The sequence below is a fragment of the Bactrocera tryoni genome, chromosome 4 (genome assembly GCF_016617805.1).
Source record: "Bactrocera tryoni isolate S06 chromosome 4, CSIRO_BtryS06_freeze2, whole genome shotgun sequence".
NCBI classification, from domain to species: Eukaryota; Metazoa; Arthropoda; class Insecta; order Diptera; family Tephritidae; genus Bactrocera; species Bactrocera tryoni.
Window position 1 is genome coordinate 2,656,648 of NC_052502.1, and position 21,820 is coordinate 2,678,467.

Sequence of the window (21,820 nt, forward strand, 5' to 3'; positions counted from 1 at the left end):
CATTTTGGGTATTGAGTTCAAGGACGATATTGAAATGAAACTCTTTTGTGCCGCAATCCTCTATGTTTCGTTGATACTTCGGTTGCACACAGGCACACGTTGCACATAGCAATATGTAGCTATTAATCAATACATGCATATTTCATGTTTGAATTATGGCCTCTCTGAATAATAATTCAACTAGGCAAGAAATAAATAAATAAAAGATTCGACTAACTAAAACTGCAATGCGAGCAACTAGTTCTAGTGAAATGAATTAAATATTCCAACTGATTTCTCGCCGACATACATACGCACATATTAGCTTACATTGACGGGAATTGGGGTCAACTTAGGACAGGAGACATATTGTTGCAAGTTCACGCACGCACTTGTGGTTAACTGGAATTAATAAATCGTGCACTTACCTTGCGAGCAATCGGGTCCGGTCCAATGACGTTCGCAGACACATTGGCCTGTTTCCAGATCGTAGGTGCCGTGTTCGGAGCAGCCGGGCAGGCATTGGTACACCTGCTGATCGATGGTGCCGCAGTCCTCGCCCTGCCAGCCGGCCTTGCAGTAGCATTGGCCGGCCACACAGGTTCCGTGGCCAGAGCACAGTGGATCAAGACAGTCATCTGGACGCCAAAGAAATCACGAATGCGGCGCCAACAAAAGCACACGTGGAGCAGGTAATGGGCAAAGGAGTTAGCGATGAATGGGCAACATGGAGACGTGGTAAACATGTAAAAGAAGTGGGAGAAACAAGAAAAACCGATTAGCATGTTAGACACGTAGAAAAGTGGTTATTAAAAGAGAATGCAGTGGGGTTCTAAAGTCCGAACGTTCGTTTGTTTGTTCGTGCTGCAGTAATTGGCATTGCTGTGCACAGGCCACCTAGATTCCACGGGCTCTTCTCTCGTTCGCTCCGTGAATGTGTGTCCTCGGCCGAGCATGTGCGTTGCCTATCTGTTTTATCGATTATTTATTGGAAAAATCGCTGTGGGCAGTAGCAGCTGCATATTGTCTGCAGTTCCGTTTAGAATTTGTATTGCGCTTTATTGGATCCGTTTATTTGAGTCGGAAAATGCGTTTGCAAATGCAGCAGATTTATCCTTTCGATGGCACATATAAATTCGTGAAAGGTGTGGCACTGCAATAATTGCTTTTGAAATTTATTTATTGCCTTAGTAATTTTGAAGAGCGGCAATCAAAAACCATGCCGGGGAGAGTATCGAAAATCGAACGTATTAGACTACTGAGAAATTTATTTACAACTAGTTCGCAAGAAAGTTTTATCGAGCCATCCCGACTTGCAGCGCGCCAGCAGCAATCGAAAGGAAGTGCAATTTGTGTGCCATGTTTTACCTAGCGCTCGCATAACGGTGTATACGTTCACAGGTCCATGTGTTTATGCAAACTTGCAACTGTCAGTTTGTTGATCTGCCACTTCAAAATGGCCATAATAAAAGTTCTTAAATTTTCTTCGAAGTCAGTGTGAACACCAACTTTCATTCTGCTGGTTTTTCCTTGCATCCTGTTGCTGTTTTTGCCGCAGAAAACCTGCAGTGTGTTCACTTTAAGCGCACGTCATGTTGAACCAGTTTGACTGGTGGTAGTGGGGTAAGAGGGGTCGCTCAGGCATGTCAGGCGCTGGTCGCTCGTTGCAACTCTCCAGATGTACGAGCTGGCTTTGCTTGCTGGTTCGGTTCGTTCGTCAGTCAGTCTGTCCGCCTATCCGTTTGTTTGCTGATTGCTTGTTTACTCGTCTGTCTGTTTGCTTTTAGGAACTTGTAAACTCCGGTTAGCAGAACATCCACCCACATGCACAAACACGCACATGCATTCACACAGACCGAGCACGCCAGGTAACTCAATGAGTCTGAAGCTGAGGTAAGGGCGTGTGCATGTGTGGTATGTTGGTGGCTGTAGGGAACAGCTCCACATCGAGTTAACTTACGTTGATCGCAAAATGGTCCCTTCCATCCTCGTTCGCAGTGGCATTCCCCTTCTATGCAGCGTCCGTGGCTGGAGCAGTTCGGCACCTCACACTCGCCTACGGGGATGTCGCACTCGGAGCCTTTCCATCCTTCCTCGCAGTGGCATATGCCACCACCGTAATGGCCGTGAGCGGAGCACAGCACTGGGCAGACACCTGGTGGAAAGGAGAGAAAAATGAGAAAATATGTCATTCTGGCTTCTTTTAATCTATTGAAACTCCGATATTCCCCTAACACACTTTTGGTGCTCTTTAAATTATTCCTAATCGTTTAAGGTAGAAATGTCAGACTTTATAACAATATTTGCCAAAATCGATATTTTTTCTGCTTTTGAACCAAAACACCTTTTTCAGTAAAAAAAAGAAAATATTCCGAAATATGAACCCTTTGACTTTTTTGAACCTTTTTAACAAAAACACAGAAAAAATGGGAACATTATTAATATATCATGGGCGTTTAAGTTTTTTTTTTTGCACAGAATTTCATAATTGATTGTTTTGGTTCAATATCTTATCGAGTTCTGCCCAGTTCTGTTATTGTGTGAACTGTGGCAGCTAAAATCGTCGTGTTTGAAGGCGAAGGTTTGTCGAATGTTGGTTCGTGTAGTATACTTACTTTTCGAACAGTCTGTACCCTGGTAGCCATCGATGCAGTCACATTTGCCAAGGTAGCAGCTGCCGCGTCCCGAGCAATCGTTTGGGCATGTTGTGCTCACTCCCTCCGCCTCCTCGACCACCAGAGTTACTGAGTGGGCAACCAGCTCGTCATTGTAAACGGAGATGAACCACAAGCCTGTGTCCAGGTACTGCAGCAGAGACACATTGACCATCATTGTATCCAAGTCCAGCGCCGGTAGTCCACCCATGCCATCGGCCACACCGCCAGCTCCACCCATGCCCATAGCCGAACGCTTATAAAGTTGGTGTTGTGGAATCATGTGTCTCTGCGCATAGTGCTTGGCGATGTCCAGTGGCGTTTCTACATCGTATTCACCTTCATAATAATCGTCATTTTCAGTGATTTCATCCAACGAATCATCTGCGTCCGCATAAAATCCAGGCAAACGGTTTGCTCTATCGGATTCATGTGAAACGTGTTGGAGTTTTTCATCAATATCCTCAGCGCCGTCACCGTCACCGTTACTCATCAATTCTATGTCTGTATTGATATCTTTGAAACCCTGGCCGCTTTCATTACGCCACTGAGCAGCTCGCTTGTGGCGTAAATGACTGTCCAGGCGCCCGCCTTTGATGAACTCGACAAAATCGTGTTGCGTCACAGACGGTGCCACATTGCGGCGCGAATAGACCGCAAAGCTTGCGCCCCACGGTAGCGTGAAATTGAAGCGAATGAAGGCTGGATGCTTGTTGCGGAACTCCAAGTTCCAAAATTGGTATGGCGGAATGTTGGCGTGGTAGAATTCATTAAAATCTTTCAGCTCCACAACCTGCGGCCACTTCAACAGTTGCTGTTGATGCTGAGCCGATTGCTGTTGTTGCGCCGTGTACGATTGGTCCTGAAGATGGGAGGTAGCATCTAGTGGTACGCCGGCTAGGCTCTGCTGATGATTATTAGCGTTCGGTTGTTGCAGCAGCAATTGTTGCTGCTGTTGCAGCTGCAGCGACGGCGCGGAGTTCTGCATGGCGCCATAGCCAGTGCTAGTACCACTGTGGTCCGAAGTGCTCGTTTGTATCGATTCCTCTGTTGGGAATGCCGTCGGCACCTGGCCACCATTAACGTTGTTTCCGCTCGCCTTCGTGTTACCGTGTAGGTCATGTGGTTGCGACTTGACATCTTGGACTAGGATGCAATTGGTAGTGTCCATGTTGGGCTTCATCGAACTCACGGCTGCAATGAGAATGTTCAAAAATATGTTAATTAATTTTATTCTTTCAGTTTTAGATGTTTCTATCAAGCGCAGATGGAAGGCAAGAAGTAAAATTGGATTAACCAGACAATCAGTGAACTCTAAACTCGTTTGTGAAGATTTTATTTGTCTGCCGACTCGCAAATGACGGCAAAGTTCTACGGACAATTTTCCACACCAGTTCCGTCTAACAACCTCGTAAATGCCAAAAATGCTGCCTCACATGAAGGCGAATACCAACACGTACCGGCTTTAAGTGTCTCTAGCAAGAGCAGGAAGTAATTCACAAAATAGCCAGGGCCTAGGCCTTTCCTCCAGCCATAAGGACACAGTGAAATTTTGCTAATAAAATAGACACGAATAACGGCATCGCCGTAGAGCAGGCTTTTATGCCACAATTCATGTTAGATGGCCACAAAGTGCTGAAATGCTTTCGCCTTCAAACGAATTTATGAGAATGCTCGACTGAACGTAGAAAAAGCCGAAACTCCAGCAGCGTTGTCAGAGACTGGACGGTGGGATGCGACGCTACGCGGACTTTCGAGGGAAATCGATTACTTAAGCATAAATTATTGCTTGGCCGATCTAAAGTTGCAGTCTTCCACTTCAACCATGCAGAATATGAGCGGCGCCTACAAATTTGTGTGCAAAATTTATTGTGAAATGGACATGCTGGCACATATGGGCACTTGCATCTTATTGCCACCACGTGCTGGCGGACCGCACTCGTAAATCACAAATTTCGTGCTGAGGCAGCTTTTGCCGTTTAGCAGCCGCTCTTTTATTTCTTCTCTTCGGCCCTCGCAAAAAAATTGCTGAACAAATATCTTGGGATTTCGATTTTCCATTACATCCTCGCCTTCCATCGACCGTTTGTTACTTCATCCGAATTCGCTTTGCATACCTAGGGAAGCGCCGGCTTATCTTCTGCCAAGCTCTAACGCTAGCTGCTCACTTTTCGATTAAACGATTTATTGAAAGTGATTTCGTAATTTATGTACAAAAGATGTTTCTTTGAAGGCTTTAAATTTCAAGAGGAGCGAACTAATCGCAGATTCCGCGCCATCTGCCCTTATTGGCGTTGCCAAAACTGCGAGTGCCCTGTTTGCTCTTCGTTTCTTCGATTTGTGTTCGGTTGTCAGACAAATTTAAATAAGATATCAAGTGTGCGCGGATGTGTGCGTGAGTGTGCCACTGCCACAGTTTCTCTGTTTATTTTAGTTTGGCAAAAATAAATATTTCATTTCGACAGCTCGAGGGCTTGGGAAGACATTGTGCAACAATAGCGACAACATACAAGTGTGTTTGCCCGTCTATTTGTGAACGAAAGTGAACACAAATATTATTCCTGTGATGTCTTCGCATTGTTTTAGAATTTCATTTCCGTATTTTCCCTTTCCCCTGGTGTACTGGCTTGCATTTCGGCTTACCAGACGAGCTGAGCTGTTGGACGGCCGCTAAGACTCGTTGATTGAAAAATTGCTGTTTAATGACAACCGGCGACTGAGCTGCTTAAAAGCGCGGCACAGTTTTCACTTTCAAAGAGCGATCAACGAAATCGATGCGAATTGCCACAACCGACACATGCTTCCATACGCCCACGGCCCGACTAACGGCATCAAATACTTCTTGAAGTCTGCTGGTCTGACATTATTTATATCATGCTTGGAATCAGCTTCTCGGTAATCCATCGACGATGATGGTGAGCCTAATTTTCACTAAGCAAAGCCAGTTGTGACAGTGGAGTCCGCTTACGTAAGGCAAGTCGACAGCGACTACGATGTGCATCAGCTAAGTGGGGTTGGCCTCTTCAAGTCTTCCCACCCTAACCCCGGAGGTTATTTAGGCCTTACAATAATACTTATGAAGGCAACTTTAATGGCGTTTAATGCTTGAAATACTAATTACTCGTGCTCTGCAGGAACAAAGCAAAACTCAGGCCAAACAAACACCCGGACTGCTGTTCTCGGAATATCAATTGCAGAAGCGTCTCAAGCACACAAACAGAACACTATATGCGTGTTTATACGCAGAACTAATGGCTATCGATATATCCTTTTAGCGAATTCTTAAGGAACTGCATTGATTTCTGTGGATGTGTGAAGTTCTGCTTCGGTCGGCCGCAAGGAAGTTAGGGGAAACCGAACCATCCATTCAATCTGTCGCCGGCAACGCGACATCATTAGAACCGCACAACCGTCTCCTTAAGCAAGAAAAAGTGGGAGAATAAAGCGAATAAATAAATAAGTAATGACGCCAACCAAAAGGAGTGTCATTACGCACTTAAGCAGCCGTGAGCAGGCTTACTCGCTCCCGCTCCGCCGTGGGGTAGTTTTTGTTGATTGTGTGGTAAATTAAATAAGCAACGCCTGTAAACAAAACCCAATGCAAACCACTAAATATAATCAATTTTAATTGACAGCCCAATAGCAATACCAATAAAACCATTACAATGGCGCACAGAAACAATGAATTGTTGGCAAAACCACACATATATGTATGTGCGTCTGCCCACATGACAGAAAAGCCTATCACAAACACAATCGTCTACAGCGCAGAACAAGCTCGTGCTGCGTTTATGCTACATGCCAGCTAGGCTTTGATGACATTTTGGCGGTAATTGTGCCGTTACTGGCGACGCAAATAGCATACCTTCGGGCGCATAAATGAAATCATGGCCGTTACATATCGAGGGGTTAACGGTACTGCTATAGCGCACTGAATTGCACGCATTCCTGCAAAGGGGGGATTGCCGAATCCCTCTTCAAAGGTATTTCCGCACGCCACTGCTACGTCGTTTCAGATTAAACAATCCCCACTTTACTTGGAAACTTGTTAGCTTAATGGTTCAGTGCTTTTAATTTCTTAACGATGGGTGTTCAATTACAAGGCGCGCAGTTGGGGCTGGTCTATTGACCTATTTTTACACACATGGCTTTACACATTCCCATTCGCCACCACAAAGGCAGCGGTAGTTGATAAATTATCGATATTGACCAAAAATATCTTCCATTGGCCCTTTCTGAGTGCAGCTGGCATGAGCGTTGATAAAAGTGAAAGGATAAACTTTCTTGGGCACGTCAATAGAGTTTGTGGTTAAATATGGAACTGACGGCAAAGCCCTCTCCAATGCACCAGCGCAGAGTGTGCCATCGCAGCACTTTCGGTACACTCTGTTTGGCCAAACTCATTAGGAGCGCAAATTAATGACAGCCACTCATTAATTTAGTGATGTCAATTTCCAATATTTAACGCGGCTTCAACACAAACACCCACCTAATTATGAAATTATGTGCTCACAAGCGAAGTGACACTTCAGCCGAAATGTCAAGTGTTTGCCGATGTCAGCGCTTTTGGAACAACTGCAGCGTTTTGACCCATGGGACATCGGCGCCCAGCTAAATCGCATTTAAAATTAATCAAAAGTAATTCCACAGCGCAGTTTAAACATTTCACAACATAACGGCACAGAATCTGATTATAAACATATCCACACCGCCACATATGCACATTCACGGACACAGCCACAGACTCACACCGAACAACACAACAATGCATAGAAAATCAGGTTTGAACGAGAGGCGGGAATGAAGGGCAACGGCCATTACTAATAGAAATGTGAGAGTAATGAGAATTTGACACTTTCACCTTTGACGGATGGCAGCGCGAGCGACGGACTCATAACGGTAATCTATGTTGATCCGCGGCACATGGGGTTCAACGGCAAAGCAGACAATTTCCAGCTGGGTGTTGCAATATGATGCCACATATGTACGCTTGCATGCACGCACTAACAGCAAATAATTTAATAATTATGCTAATTATATTGCAAATGCGGCGAGAAAGCTTTTTATTAGTTTATTAACAATGGCGGTATTTGCCAACATGCATACCTCGTGTTTTGGCGCTTGACATGATGCGAAGCTTAACGGTTTTTTCGCCAACACATCGCACGCGCGTGTGTGTATGTATGTGCAGGTAGGCGTGTGATTAATTGAAATTTTAAGTGAATGATGGATGACCTCATAATCCATTATAATCCAATACAAAGACACAAATACATAAACAAGTGTGGTATATATAATTATCTATATGTATGTCAAATCATGTCTGCAATGTTTGCATATTCTTTATTCAATTTAATATCCTTTATTGCCGAGTAATTTAGAAACATCGGTGCTCGTAGCCCCATGAAGAAGCCATAGTGCCAGAAGCCCATTCAGACTACAGTCATTTTGCTCTGTGAATAATTTGTATTGAAATTAGTAAAAGTATCAAACGATCCAAGTTCCTGAGTAAATTGAACCGCGATATTAAAAGTTTTTAATAGGCGGGTGTTAAACTATGGGATTTCCAGCGAGGCATCCTGAAAATTGCGAACTTCTACATTTCTGTGGAATTGCAATTTGCCTTGGTTAAATGGATCTGCTCTCTTTCTTTCTTTTTCCACTAACATTTCGCTCACTATGCCATCGCAACATTGTCACTGCATTTGTGGCAGATTCTACTTTTTATCGAGGAGCTAATGTTTCAGAATCCCTGTACCTTTGGCATAACGTTTCATGGACATGCTTGTGTGTTTCTGCTGAGGGCAATCATTTCCAAAACATTTGTTTTTATAACCGCCTGGCTGTTCACCTTCTTCGGCGTTCGTCTCCCTTTAATGCTGTTTTGCATTTCGAAAATCAATTTAGGCGATTCTAGCAGCGATAGCAGCGGCTCTGTCTGCGGCATACCCTCCGCAAACACTCCCTGCTAATGTGGACAAGCGCTTCGCCCACTTAGCTTACACACTAATGCGTTCGGAAATGGAGCCAAATAAAATTTTATGTTTTGCTTGTCATTTTTATGATTATTTTTATAGGAGAGATTCACACTCGATTGAGATGGTGTTTAATGCGCAGCACCTTTGGCATCTCTTACCTCTTCTACACATTAGGAGCGGTTAGTAGGGTTACTTATTTCCCCTGCCGCCACTCCAGTCGGAAGCGAAGAAGCGAGCCGAAAGTAAAAACAAAAACAAACAACGGTGCGTGGCAGCTTGAGTGCACATGGACGGAATGCGGGTCGACGTGGCACTTAAGTGCACACACGCACACATATAATTATTTTCTTCAGTTTTTGTGTTATTGTAACACCTCGAAACTAAAAACTGCAGCGCTCTTTTGGGCCCGCATCCAGAAGCGACAGCAGAAAAAGTTCCTCAAAGGCGGTAAATAAACTAAAACGCTCGAACGCGCACAAATACAAACAGTCAGACGATGGCAGGAGTGGGGCAATGGAAAAGCTCACTGCTACACCGACTAATAGCAGAACTTCCAGCTGCATGTTTTCGTTTTCGTACCCTTATTTGCTTGTCTGTGCGAAGGTAACTGCAGGCGGACGCAGGCGGGCGGGCAACACAAAGCAAATATTGTGCGAAAACAAACACAACAACGACGGCTACAAAGCAACCACAAAAAATGCCAAGTCTTCCATTGAATTGTGGCAACTGCATGTGTGTTTGTACACAAGCACACGCTTCGTGATTTCCTCCGCTTCGCCCTACCTTTCCAACTCTGTTATGCTTACCTCTGTCTAACATTTTTCCTGTACTCTTTTTGCTCCCTTTAAAGGGGGACAGAAGGAAAAGCATTGACGAGCAGTCGAGAGCTGCTTGAAGAGGCTTAAATAAATATTTACTTATTGTTAGATTTATTTGAAAATTTTATTAATTCTGTTGCCGTGCACAAACGTACTTAAACGATATTAAAATCTGACCTCGGTAGTTGTGACGGCAATGGGCCTTTGAATTATGTGAACGGTGAAAGAGGGCACTAAACCAGGGATACGATTCACTCACACAGTCCTCACAAACAGAATTAGAAGCTGGTACCAAATACTTTGTACTTTATTATTTATTAAACCCGGTTTCGTAGCAAAATATATCACACATATTTCATGAAACTTCCACAAAGTTTTCGATTAACCTTAAGGAATATACTTCTCCAGCAACCGAGAAGTACAGAGGCTTTATAATATTACATTTCGTGAACGCCACCAGCGTTCTATGCGGCAAATGCAAAGCTATGAGACTCCATAACAGACGTAGCTCACTGGCTGTTGGTATTCAAGCCTAGTCTTTCAAGAAAATCTAATATCGGCACAATGCAGTGCACTTTTGGACCATCCCAGAAAAAGAAATTATGTAATTTGAACAGTGGCTGTACGGCAAAGCCACAACTTGCAAGTCCCGTTAGTGTGGCGAAGAAAGACGTGCGGACTGAAACTTCTGCGACGCGCTTCGTAGTATTCGCCGAAGCCGGTGTCGCCTTGTATGTGTGTATTCAGCGGCACGTGGTGGAAGTTGCAGCCAAAGTGGAAATATAATTACAATAAATGATCCTACTTATTAGCTCTGCCGGTCTTTGGCGCTGCATTTTGCTGCCGCAACTAAAGTTTGTTGATTTTGAGTGCAAAAGGAATGAAGCGAAGCAAAAATGTGCAAATGCGCGAGAGAGAAGTGAGCTCGGTGCGTTTGATCAGTCGCCGTCGGAGTTAGGTGTCAGAAAGTTTAAAAAGGCATAATTTGTTTGTTGCCGCCGGCGTATTTCCCGCTGAAAATGGAAAGTGGCAATAGACGGCTTGCATTCAAATCCTCCAAAGGCAAATAATCCGGCCGCACGCTCACACCTCACACAGCGGCGAAGTGGAAATGGAGCTGAACCTCCTTTCCATCGCTGCGCTACTGGGCGGTCTGTCGCTTCCGGCTGCTGCCGGATTCGCCTGCAAACTTGACAACGCTATGCATCTTTAGATTGCGAATACTTAAACTTTAATCCGGCCAACTGCAGCTTCGAATACTTTGGATTTTCGCGCTGCTTCATTCGCGCTTTTTGTTTTCGTATCCTTAAAATGTTTTGTTATTTAAGTATTTTATCGCTTTTCGTTCAAACTTTCGCGTATTTTGCTCATAAATTGCGCACACGACCCGCTGCCTCAACAGGATATGAAAAATGAGCGCACAACAACACCCACAGTAAATGCACGGCCGAACCCAAAGCGGATATTTCACAGTTTCCTCTGACATTTTTATTGAAAACTACTTCAAAACTACTAAACAGCGCCGTAAAGTTTGTTTAGGTTTCGGATAATAGAAGATATGCGCGCTCTAAGGACAAACGCGGCCAAAGCCCATAGACAAAGCAAAATAAGGGCTATCCCGTTGTGGGTCTAACATTTAACGGTGTTGGATTTTTTTATACTCGGCAATTCAATCGCTCCTCATTGAGCGCAGTTCGGGCGCTAGTACTATCATTCTTGTTACTTTTGAAAGGGAGGAGATGGAACGTGACCGCTTCGCAGAGATCGAGCCTTGTAACGGCGGTAAAATGCAAAAGCGGGTTCAAGCAAACAACATAAAGGTTGAAATGGAATTGACTAGCAGAAAAGGTGAGTTTACTAGAAAATAGGAAAGAGAATAACATACTTAGAAAAAAATAAGCTTTGAGCATTACTTTAATACTATTTCTTATTTTTTTAAATAAAAGTTTAAGTGCATAGATCCATTCTTTGAAAACACCAAGTTCAATATTGTCAAATATTTCTTTATATGTGAACCAAAACTATCTTTCTCCGACAATAATCGACAAGCAAGCTTTTTTATAGCCTCGTCTACACTTTGAAGGGCCACACGTGCTCAGCACAAACTTTTATTTACATTATATGATATATATATAGTATGTACATAAGTTTAGCTATGTATACATACAAGCGTCTATCACGTAAGCACTTTCGAAAGAGGTGAGATTCCGCTGCACAAGGACGAAGTTTAAATAAATTTATGAATCATTTTCTTAATTGCTCTTCGCAAAATAAGTCTCCCAAAAGACAGCGCTGGGCGAAGGACGTCGCCTCCTTCCACAAAGCACCAGTTAAATTAAGAGCCGAGAGAATAATTTATCGAAGAGACATGAATTTCTCGCCACGAAGTCAACACAAGGCGGCACACATACATCCGCGTCTTCGGCCATGGTTGACTCGAGTTTCGGATACAAGATATCCTTATGGCGTTCACAGCGAGTGAAAGCTTGGTTACTGCCAGCAAGCGAAGCTCACCAGTGGCACTTCTGTGCGTGAATCGGCAAATACACGGGAAAACAGGACAGGACGTCCACAATATAAGACTTTTAGGATAATTTAATATTACAACTGGTTTGATGTGAAATGAAAGAACATGCTCTGACAATTTACAGTTACAACAACTCCACCCAATTAGCCGAGGTAGTTTTAGAGTGTCGTGCTAGGTCCACGCTCCCATACAACAGAGCTGAGTTGTCTGTTTGCTGCCTTCGGCAAAAGTCATTTGCTCAAGCACACACACACCCACACAGACACAGGCGACTAATGTTTGCCATAATTTAAATGATTGGAAAATGGAAAATGTCTTGCGAAATTCGCAATTGTAAAAGTTGGTCCGCGTGCCAGCCACCCAACCAGACCGGCATTCGGGAGCTCTGCACAAGCGCTCGTCTGCGTTTGCGGCAATGTCGCTTGCTTGCGTGTGGGTGTGGGAGTGTCGACGTGAATGCGCATGTTGCAAAGTTGTAATTGCGGTTTGCTCTGGCTCACGCAAACTTTAAATAATTGTTGCGCCCACACCGCACCACGATCACCCGACTGGGGGCCAACTGCTGACTCTCGGTTTTAATGGCGTGGCTTGGTATGTTGTCTGCGTCGCAATTAATTGCATTCGGTGAGCCCACAAGAAATGGCAATCGTTGCTGGTGTTATTAGATATAGCTTCGTGGTAATCGATATATTGGGGCATACACACAAGCATTTATATGGGGCCACAACTCCGGGATATGTGCGGGCGCAGATTAAATAACTCAGCTACACAAGGCGATTCAAATGGAAAGAAGCGAAACAATGAAAGACAAATGCTTAGCGTATACCAAGGAAGAAGGAATTCGAGGCGGATAGTCCAGAAAGTATGTTAGCATCCCTTGCCCGAAGTAAAACAGTCATATTGCTATGGATGCAGTGCGCTTCGGTTCGCATCGCCAAATAGTTGCTGCATGCGCCCCCTCGCCGAACTTGCGCATTCAATTAGCCGCACTTCGATCGACCCGCGGCAACAACATTTCAATGAAATAATCTTCCGCAGCACTCATGCAGCCGTTGATGCCTCATAAATCTCTGAGAAGCGCCTGGAAACGCACAGAAGGCTGGTGCACCCGCTATCACCAATGCCGCAGGGTGGCGGCAACATATGTATGCAAATACGATGAACGAAAATCTATAGCATAATTCAAGGCGCTGCATCAGCTATAAAAATATTCATCTTGCCGTTTGGAATTTAATAGGGAAACAACTTTCTCCAGTGAAGTATTTACAGCGCAAACTGAAAGTGCGGACCGTCCGTCACAACCGCACCTCCCTGCATCACTCCGTTCAAATGGCAGAAGAAATTAGTTTCATCCGCATCATTTCGCAACGCACACTAGAGAAATCGCGCTAAATTAAATTCCTCATTTATATATATGCCGGGCCACCACCGCGTTATTTTGGGCATTTGAGCTTAAGTGAAATATTAGGGCAGGAGTGGGATGCCACTCGAGCATCTGATCTGCACTAGGAGCTCTTTAAGCGAATGCGCTTCAAAACAATGGCGGAGAATTTGAGGAATTCGCGTTTAAAAAGGAATTCTCCAATGAAACCACCAGCGAGGACCATTCATATCTACTGGTGGCTGCATTCAACAGTTATGTTAATTTCAGTTATTTTTATTTCAGAATCTAATTCCAATTACATTTTCACTTAGCATTCAATTGTCGAACGACAGATGTCAGCTACTACCACACAGTACAGGATCCAATCGAGCGACCCCGCAAGCACCTGCATGACGCGGTGGACTAGTGGCATAAGCGCGACGAAAGCTGTGATGCTCTTGCCACGAAATGCCGCGTGCGATTTGCCGTTGCCTGAGTTTTCGTGATGCAACCTTCACCGCAGCCGCTCGAGCTGCTTTCACTTCACTTCTAATTAAGCAACTGTAATTTTGTCGTTGTTCTCCCTGAGGGCGCGGATAGACCCTGTGCAACAACCACGTCACGGCGCGATAAGCCGGCTGTCGAGTGCGACGCCCGTCTCCGCTGCGAAAGCGCGAGTTGTTGTTAGCGACAAACGGCAAAGTTTTAATTGAATATAAATTGCAACGCAGAAAGAGTGGCAAACGCCTGCGACTATTTGTTGCAAACACTTTAGCGCAAACTGGGAATCCGTTGTATTTGTGCGGCAGAAGTGTTGGCCATTTGCTCACTTAATGTATGCGCAAGTAAGCAACTATTCTGCGAAGGTGGCAACTCCGGCTTGACAACGACTTATTGATTAAAGGATATGAGTCTCTTTAAGTCTGTCCTGCCACGAACGAGATTTTGCTGCACAAAATCGAATAAAGCACCGGATGTAGCACTGACTCATCCACGCACACACGCAATCACTCACACCAAGCCATATTCAAACGCCTACACACATGTACATAAATTGTTGCAGGACGTGCGGACTTTTGTGCGGTATGCCACACACAATTGCAGTGCGATTGTTTGCTACCTGCTGCCACAGAAGCGATTGCGGAGCGGGACTCTTAATAAAAGACGGCTATGGAGCGGGGCAGTGCGCCGAGGTGCCGAAGTGCCGACAAGGAATTCAACAGTTTCAGCCATTTGGAAGGGGAAGTTGCTAAAATTGCATTCTTTTGCGGTTTTTCTCTGGGAAGTTCCCAAAGACCACAAGGAAATAATCAACATGAGCTCGCTGCCGAACAAAGCCTTGCATTGCTGCATTGCATACAACCCATACACTCCCAACCCCTTAGACAGCGGAGACAAATAGCAGTGAGACAACAACCTCCACTGGGACCGAGAAAACTATCATGGAAATGCAGTTGGAATTGGATTTCCTTTCTTTTCAATGAACTCTTTAACAATTTTGCTTGTGGCCAACATTCAGTTCGACCGCTTTCTGCTGTACGTGTGTGTGTGAAATTCCGTTTGTGGGCGTATGCGCTCCAGCAATTCGATGTGTTGCGTATGCATCCAGCGAGTGTGTGGGACCCCTGCATACATATATGCTCCCAGGCAGTGTTGAACCAGCAGACCAATGGCGGCTGATGGCCTTTTTTATATTATAAACACTACTAAGTAAGTGTGTGCATGTACACACACACACACACACACTCCACATGAAAAACATGTGCCAATCTGTTTTTGTGTTGGTGGTTCCTTGGTGCCATTGTGAGTTTCCAAATAAATGGAAATTTCCAAATTATTCCGTCAGCCTAAATGTGCTGCACACTGTGTGCAAACATGACAACTGTGTAATGTCGTTTCCACTCTAATTCCCAATGCAATTTTAACACTTATTTCATGCAGCATACCCCACATGGCAACATGTAAGTGCATGCAACAGCAGACGTCGGGAAGCGGCTACTGAAACAAAACGAAATGAAATGAAATGAAACGAATTCTGCATAACGCTTTGCCTACTTTCGGGCGCTAGCTCACTCCAGAAATGATTATAAGTGGATGTGCTTCAGTTTTTCTTTTGCTTTCTGCTTTTTGCGGAGGTGCATCTGTCATGGCTGCCTACTGCCTACTGTCACTTCATTTGCAAGCAGAGCACTCGCTACGCCGCTTTCATTGTGTTGGAATGCCAGAACCATTCCTACGTTTCTCATTCAAATTTTCCCATTTTTCTATTATCTGTGTGGATCTAGAAGACACACGTCCGCACACTCAATGCTGGCTGGTTGTTGCCGAGCAGCCACTGCTGTTGCAGACAAATGCCATGTGGCTTTTGGCCAAGAGCGAAGCGCATCAAAAGAGGAATGGCTGCAAAAATACTGGAAAAATGGCAACCGCAAGCTTCAAAGAATATGCATAGAGTGCGAAGCGTTTGCACCAGCTACAAAATATAACAACAATAGCGCAACGAGTTAACAACCTCATGCAAATGAATTCAGAAGTAACCTTCAGCCATTATACCCCGAGCATCCGGCCGCTCGCTCCTGGCCCACCACCCATCGCCAGGAGACACACACACACACTCTTCTGCTTAACCTTCTCTTATATAAACGTCATTGCTGCCTCAGTGTCCGCAACTTCTGCACTACGTCCCTACTGCCGCGCATCTCCGCTTCCGCTCGATGATTTAAATTGTAGCTTCAATTTCTGTCTGTCTTCGCTTACATTTCAAATGCACTCTTCTACCTCGGTGCCTCCTCGCAGTCCGCCTCGGCGGCCATCCTCCACTTCACTCGTGCTTCGCGCTTTGACACTGTTGCCATTTTGCTTTGCTTTGCCATTGTTGGTGCTGTTGTTGTCGCCGCCACTGTTGTTATCGCTATCCCCGCCGGCGTCACACGTCTGCTGTCTTTGAAAGAAAGCGAGCGTGTGTGAGCGCGGGCATTAAGCGAAATATGCGGTACTTGCAACAAAAGACGAATTAACGCGGTTCATGCTTCGTTGCACTCTGTTACCGCATCGTGCCGCCACCCCTCGCTGCGGCTGTAATAACAATGCCCCGTGGAGTGATGTGGGATCTTGCTTTGGTGACACTGGCTGGAGATTGGCAAGGCGACGAAGGAAGTTGCAACGGGCTGACTGCGAACAATTTAATTTGCATACCCGCCACCCTACTCCCAACCCCAAGGCACTCGGTTGGTGAAGTGCCGTTGACAAGAAAAAATCAAAACCGCGGTAGGTGCCGAAAGGGTGTGGACCGACATCAGTACGAATAGATAGTTAAAGAGTGTGCTCACGCACAAAATCCGTCGCAAATATTTAAATGCCTCTCCGCAAGATTTCACACACAGGCAAAGCAATTGCAGATCAATTAAAGGAGCTGACCGCCAGCGCCGTGGTGGAAAACAGGTGTGAAAGTTGAAGCATAATATTGAATGTATAAGGAAATTTGGCTTGTTTGCCAACTGAACCCTAATGTTGAATGCCCCCCGAATTATTGACTATTGATCATTCTTATTCCAGTTCCAATGGATGCAGCAGGCAGCAATGTGAAGTCTGTTTGGATGAAGGCAAATAAAAAACGAATCCGCACGCTTTTATATAGTGATCAGCTCTTTTCCTATGATTGATGCTTCCATATAAAACTTTAAAATCATTATTTAGCTTGCGTTCGGTTCTATTCCTAAGGGGGCTTTGAAAACTGAGCCACTTGTGGAATTTTTTTATAATTATCCCGTTTTCTTATAAATTTAATGTCACTTAATGGCAACCCGTTTTTGTCATCATAAGTTTCCTAGAATCAGTGTATTAAAGCCAAAACAAAGGAGAAAAAGACTCAGTACCCTTCAGCCAGCAACTCCATCATTATGCCGGAAGAGCTGTGATTTGAAAAATGTAATGTTTGTAATATCGAATGCCAGTAGTTAACCCATATTTCTGACCACGCTTCACTGCACTTTCCGCCGCAGCCAACCAACAAGGTCCCTGGAACATCTGTTGTTTTATTTATGTCACCTCTCACCCGCACCGAGCAACCAGCAAGATTCGTAATTGCGCACTCCTCAAGCACGAAATGCTATATAACACTCTTAAAAAAGAACGAAGCAAGTAAGAGAAACACCACAAAAAGAAACAACGTCTTTATCTATATCTGTGAACCAAAAATAAAACCGAATAAACTACGAAGCGAAGCGCAGCATGTCGAATGAGATTGCAAGTAGCGATCCTCTTAAAAATCGATTAACCCATTTCCGATAGCCACTGCAATGCGGCGCGCATCCTTCCAACCAATGGCCGGCAGCTGCAGTCGCAGTCGCCGCAATAGCAACAGCAGCGGAAACAATAGCAAAATCTGTTTGCAAAGTTTCTGCCGAAGTGCGAATGTCTGGGGTAGGAGAAGTTGGTCAGGACTTTATTGACATGCTTCCCGCATGCGGATGCAAATGGCTGATTATGTGCGGCCCAACTGCGCTGTGTCTATTAAGAGAACCTTCCGTCGCGTCGCTCACAGCTGCCGACATCATGGCTGCTGCCGTTGTTGCTGTCAGTGCAGCACATTTGCATGCGGACTTCTCCAACAGCAGTTACAGCCGCTGACTATTTGTTGCTGCCACATTGTATAACGGACCGTTATGTTAGTGTAGCGCTGCTTTCTAGTTAAGCGTGCTGTTTCGAACGCAGCTCTCAGCTCTTTAAAGCAGTGGAATTGCAAAGGACTCCAACAATACGTCTACCTTGGACGGCAGAACTTCACGCTCGGTTTCATAACTCCGAACGCGCGACCTACTCATCCAGCCGGTGCGGGTCGGTGTATGTGTCGGAGATGATTGGCAATGTGAAGGCTGACAGCGTCCAATAAGCTATAGGATGCAATGCGGCTGAAAGTGACCCGAATTCGCTGTCAATTAGAGTAATTGATGGTCGCCACCAGACAAGCGGTTGGAAGGGGCGGGAGGGACAATGGTTACTGCGGATATGCAATTCGCTTATGTCAAATGTATTGATTTTGCGGTGCCAGCGTGTCGAACATGCGAATCTGCATAATTAGACGAATTAGTAAAAACGTGGCAAGGATCCTTTGATGTAACAAGCCGCGGCTGCAAAGCTGACGAAATAACTTGGGAAATACAAGGACTGCTTTCGCATGGAATTTTCGAGAATTTTTTTAATTTTTGTTGTATTTATTATTTTAAGTCAATTTATACCAATTTAGGAATTAAAAAAAAGCCTTAACATCCATTTGAATAATTTATATATTATTAATTCTGTTATATATAAACATAAATGTAAATTGAGACAGAAAGGCACCCGGAAATTGTAATTAATTTCTCCGGGTTAACAGTATTCCGAAAAATGTATTTTGCTAAGTTGGTAGGACTGTCCTTAATTACTATGCCAAATAAGAGCGGGATCTGTCTACCAGTTTGTTTTATTTGCTTACTTCAGAAGACCTCAGTATGGATAAAAATATCGAAAAAAGAATTTGTCTCAAATTTTGTATTTCAAACCAAATTTATTGTGCGAAATCAATGTGAATGTTGAAGAAGGCTTACGGTGATTCAGTTTTAGCAAAAACAGAGGCCTACGAGTGGTACAAAGCATTCAAACACGGTCGAGAGGTCGTTGATACATGCCTCGGTCTGGACAACCTTCGACCTCGTCGACTGATGGAAACAATAAAAAAGGGAATGATATGGTGTTTGAAAATCATGTCACAGTGTCACAGAGATGACAAGAGAGCTCGACATCAGTCGCGAGTCCGTTCGAATGATTTTTGTGGTTTTTTGGCTGTGAGACGCGTTCTTACTTGACTCGCCCCGATAACTCCGAATTTTTTCAAAAACAGTACGATTGTGACCAAACTTAAAGCAAAAATCGCAATGAGTACCATCGATCAACCACCGTATTCACCAGATTTGGCCCCGTGTGTTATTTTCTTGCTTCCCAAACTGAAATTGCCACTCCGTGGAACGCGTTTTCAGTCGATCGAAGAGAAAAAAAACCAAATTCGCTGAAGAAGCTAAAGGTCATCCCAAAGAGGGCATTTGAGGACTGGAAAAATCGTTGACATATAAAATAATATATTTGTGAATAATTAAATATTTTGCGTTTTCTATACAATTCTTATTCAACAAAAATTTTCGTAAGCCAAGACCTTTGATTTATTAAATTTTATTTTCAGAGTATGGAGAGGTCAATATGATAATCATATTTTTCTAGCTTTACTTTCAGCCAAACAATAAAATACCGGCCTTTAAATTTCGGAGCTAAAATTAGAAAATGCAGTGAATGCCGTTATACATATTTGTTAAGCAATCGAAGCATTCAAAATAATTCCGTTAAGCAAGTAAACAGGAAAAACAGGGACAAGCAAGGTGCTAAGCTCTTTTTACTCACAGCCCTCGCATAAATTAGCAAACGGCTTCGACTAACAAAGCGTGCCGAAAATAAGCGAATCCCCGCACTGACACCTCCCCTCAGTGGTGGGGCGGGCACTAAATGTCAACGTGACTGTCATTCTGGCAATAAATTTACAACTGGATAAAGTCGCTTACATTTTCTCTGGGATATATAATTTTGGCATCAACAACAAAAACAAAATCATAAAACCCTGTACTGTTTGCCCGAGTCGCTGATGACCGAAGCAAGCGCGTCCGTTATGCAAATAAGGAAAACATACGAACACACACATACATATATAACTATTATTGGGCAGCAGCAAACGGTGGCAGTACAATTCAAAACTTTTGACTATTAAATTTCGTAATTTATCTTTATTTCGATAATTTGGAGGAGGGGGTGAGAAACCCCACTGCTTTAGAGGTGTAAGGGTGCAGCATGAACTTGGGAGCGAGTAATTCGCCTCGCAATGGCTTCGGGCAGTTTTCTTTAGAACTTGCTGACTTCAATATTTTTAAACGCCACAACAAATACAAGCACGAAACGAACAACCAAAGCAACAAAGCAGAACGGAAACTTAACTGTGCCACTGGACGAATAGGCGACATCGCAACCTTTCAGACACACACATACACACAGATATGTGCATTGAGTTACAAACTTTTTGGCATCGGAAGCATTTTCGCCAGAGCACACGTGTGTACTTCCCACTTGGCATGCCTCAGACTCGGCACATTCCTCTTCAACATAATACAAATTCTCTGAGCAAAGCACGTATTGTGAATTGTTTACCGTTACTTGCTGTGAAATCGCCTTTGCTCCCAGTGCAGAGGAAACTCTTATTTTTACCTTCACAACCCTTCAGCTTCTATATTCATATTTGGGATAAGAAAGTGTGTGGCGCTTAAAAGAATAAACACATAGGCGACCTATTTCGCTTGCGCCCGTCTTCACCTCGGTGGCACGGAACACGAACGCCGGGCCACCTGCTGGCGCCTCATTTCAACTAATTACGGTGTTTATGCCATCGTTGTGGTCGTGCGCACATCAACCGCATTTTCATGACACATAAAACAGTGACAACAACAATAACAGTGGCAGTAACAACAATCAGCAGCCAGTCAAAGTAACTGCGAATGTCAAGCGAGAGCATTTCAAACGCACCACATGGCGGCAACCCTTTTTACAACCGTTTATAATGTTACCGCACCATGCTTCGCTCTTTGCTGCTCGCCACGCCGAACTGGAGAGCAGAAACAAACGGAACTTGGCTACATCCGTAGTACAAAACAGCATCTCAAGACGGTTAACATTAAGCTGGTGTTTGGTCGAGGTTGGTAGAGGGGGCTCGAGCTGCGCTCCCCGCCATTTACCGTCGGCCCGGGGGGCAGGTGCTACATTTGTACTTTAGAGGGAAACTTTTCAAGAAGCGTTTGCGTAAAAGTTATTTGGATAATGGCTCAGCACTTTGGGACAACAACATACAAACATGGCCTCACGAAGGTGGCGGCAACATTGTGCCACAATGCGCGCAGAAAGCTGAAACGATGGCTCTGGCCAAAAGTTGTGCGTGAATTTCGTACAAATTATGTGGGTAATGTGATTTATGACGAAGTAATTTTATTAGCGCAGGACAATTTTACTCGCCCGCCTTAAGCGCCGGCGCCGAAGTTGCGAAAATAACAAACAAACAGCGCAATAAGCGATTTGAGCAAAGAAGGAGTGAAGCGAAAATTAAAAGTTAGCACCTCGCCACAACAACAGCGTCGCTAAGATATAGTCGGGGTGGGACAAGTCCCTGGATGATGTTGAGTTGAAGCAGGATAACGTGGAACAGCTAGAGTGGTTGGAAAGGAGTAAAACAGGTTTAACATTTTTACGCAGAACTCTTTAAAGCAACACGTGTTTCGACAAAGAAGAGAGAGGAGAATTCGGCACTTACTTGCCTACATTAATAGTTTTGACAACTTTTATTCTTTATTTGCGCAAAATGAAAACAACGATAAACTAGAGTAGAGTCGCCAACCCAACTCAACTAAAAGCTAAAAAGGTCCTATGCAATGCAGACA

The 21,820-nt window shown here is 44.3% G+C and overlaps 1 protein-coding gene across 4 annotated transcripts in view; it reads right to left on the reverse strand.

Annotated features, from left to right (window-relative positions):
* LOC120774914 (teneurin-a) overlaps positions 1-21,820 on the reverse strand; it is a 226,763-nt gene that overhangs the window by 59,654 nt on the left and 145,289 nt on the right. For all 4 annotated transcript variants that reach the window (XM_040104788.1, XM_040104787.1, XM_040104790.1 and 1 more), the window contains 3 exons: positions 2,595-3,827; positions 1,940-2,134; positions 408-617 (listed from right to left, as the gene is read on the reverse strand). In XM_040104788.1, coding sequence (XP_039960722.1) covers positions 408-617; positions 1,940-2,134; positions 2,595-3,827 — 1,638 coding nt within the window. The remainder of the gene's footprint in view (positions 1-407; positions 618-1,939; positions 2,135-2,594; positions 3,828-21,820) is intronic.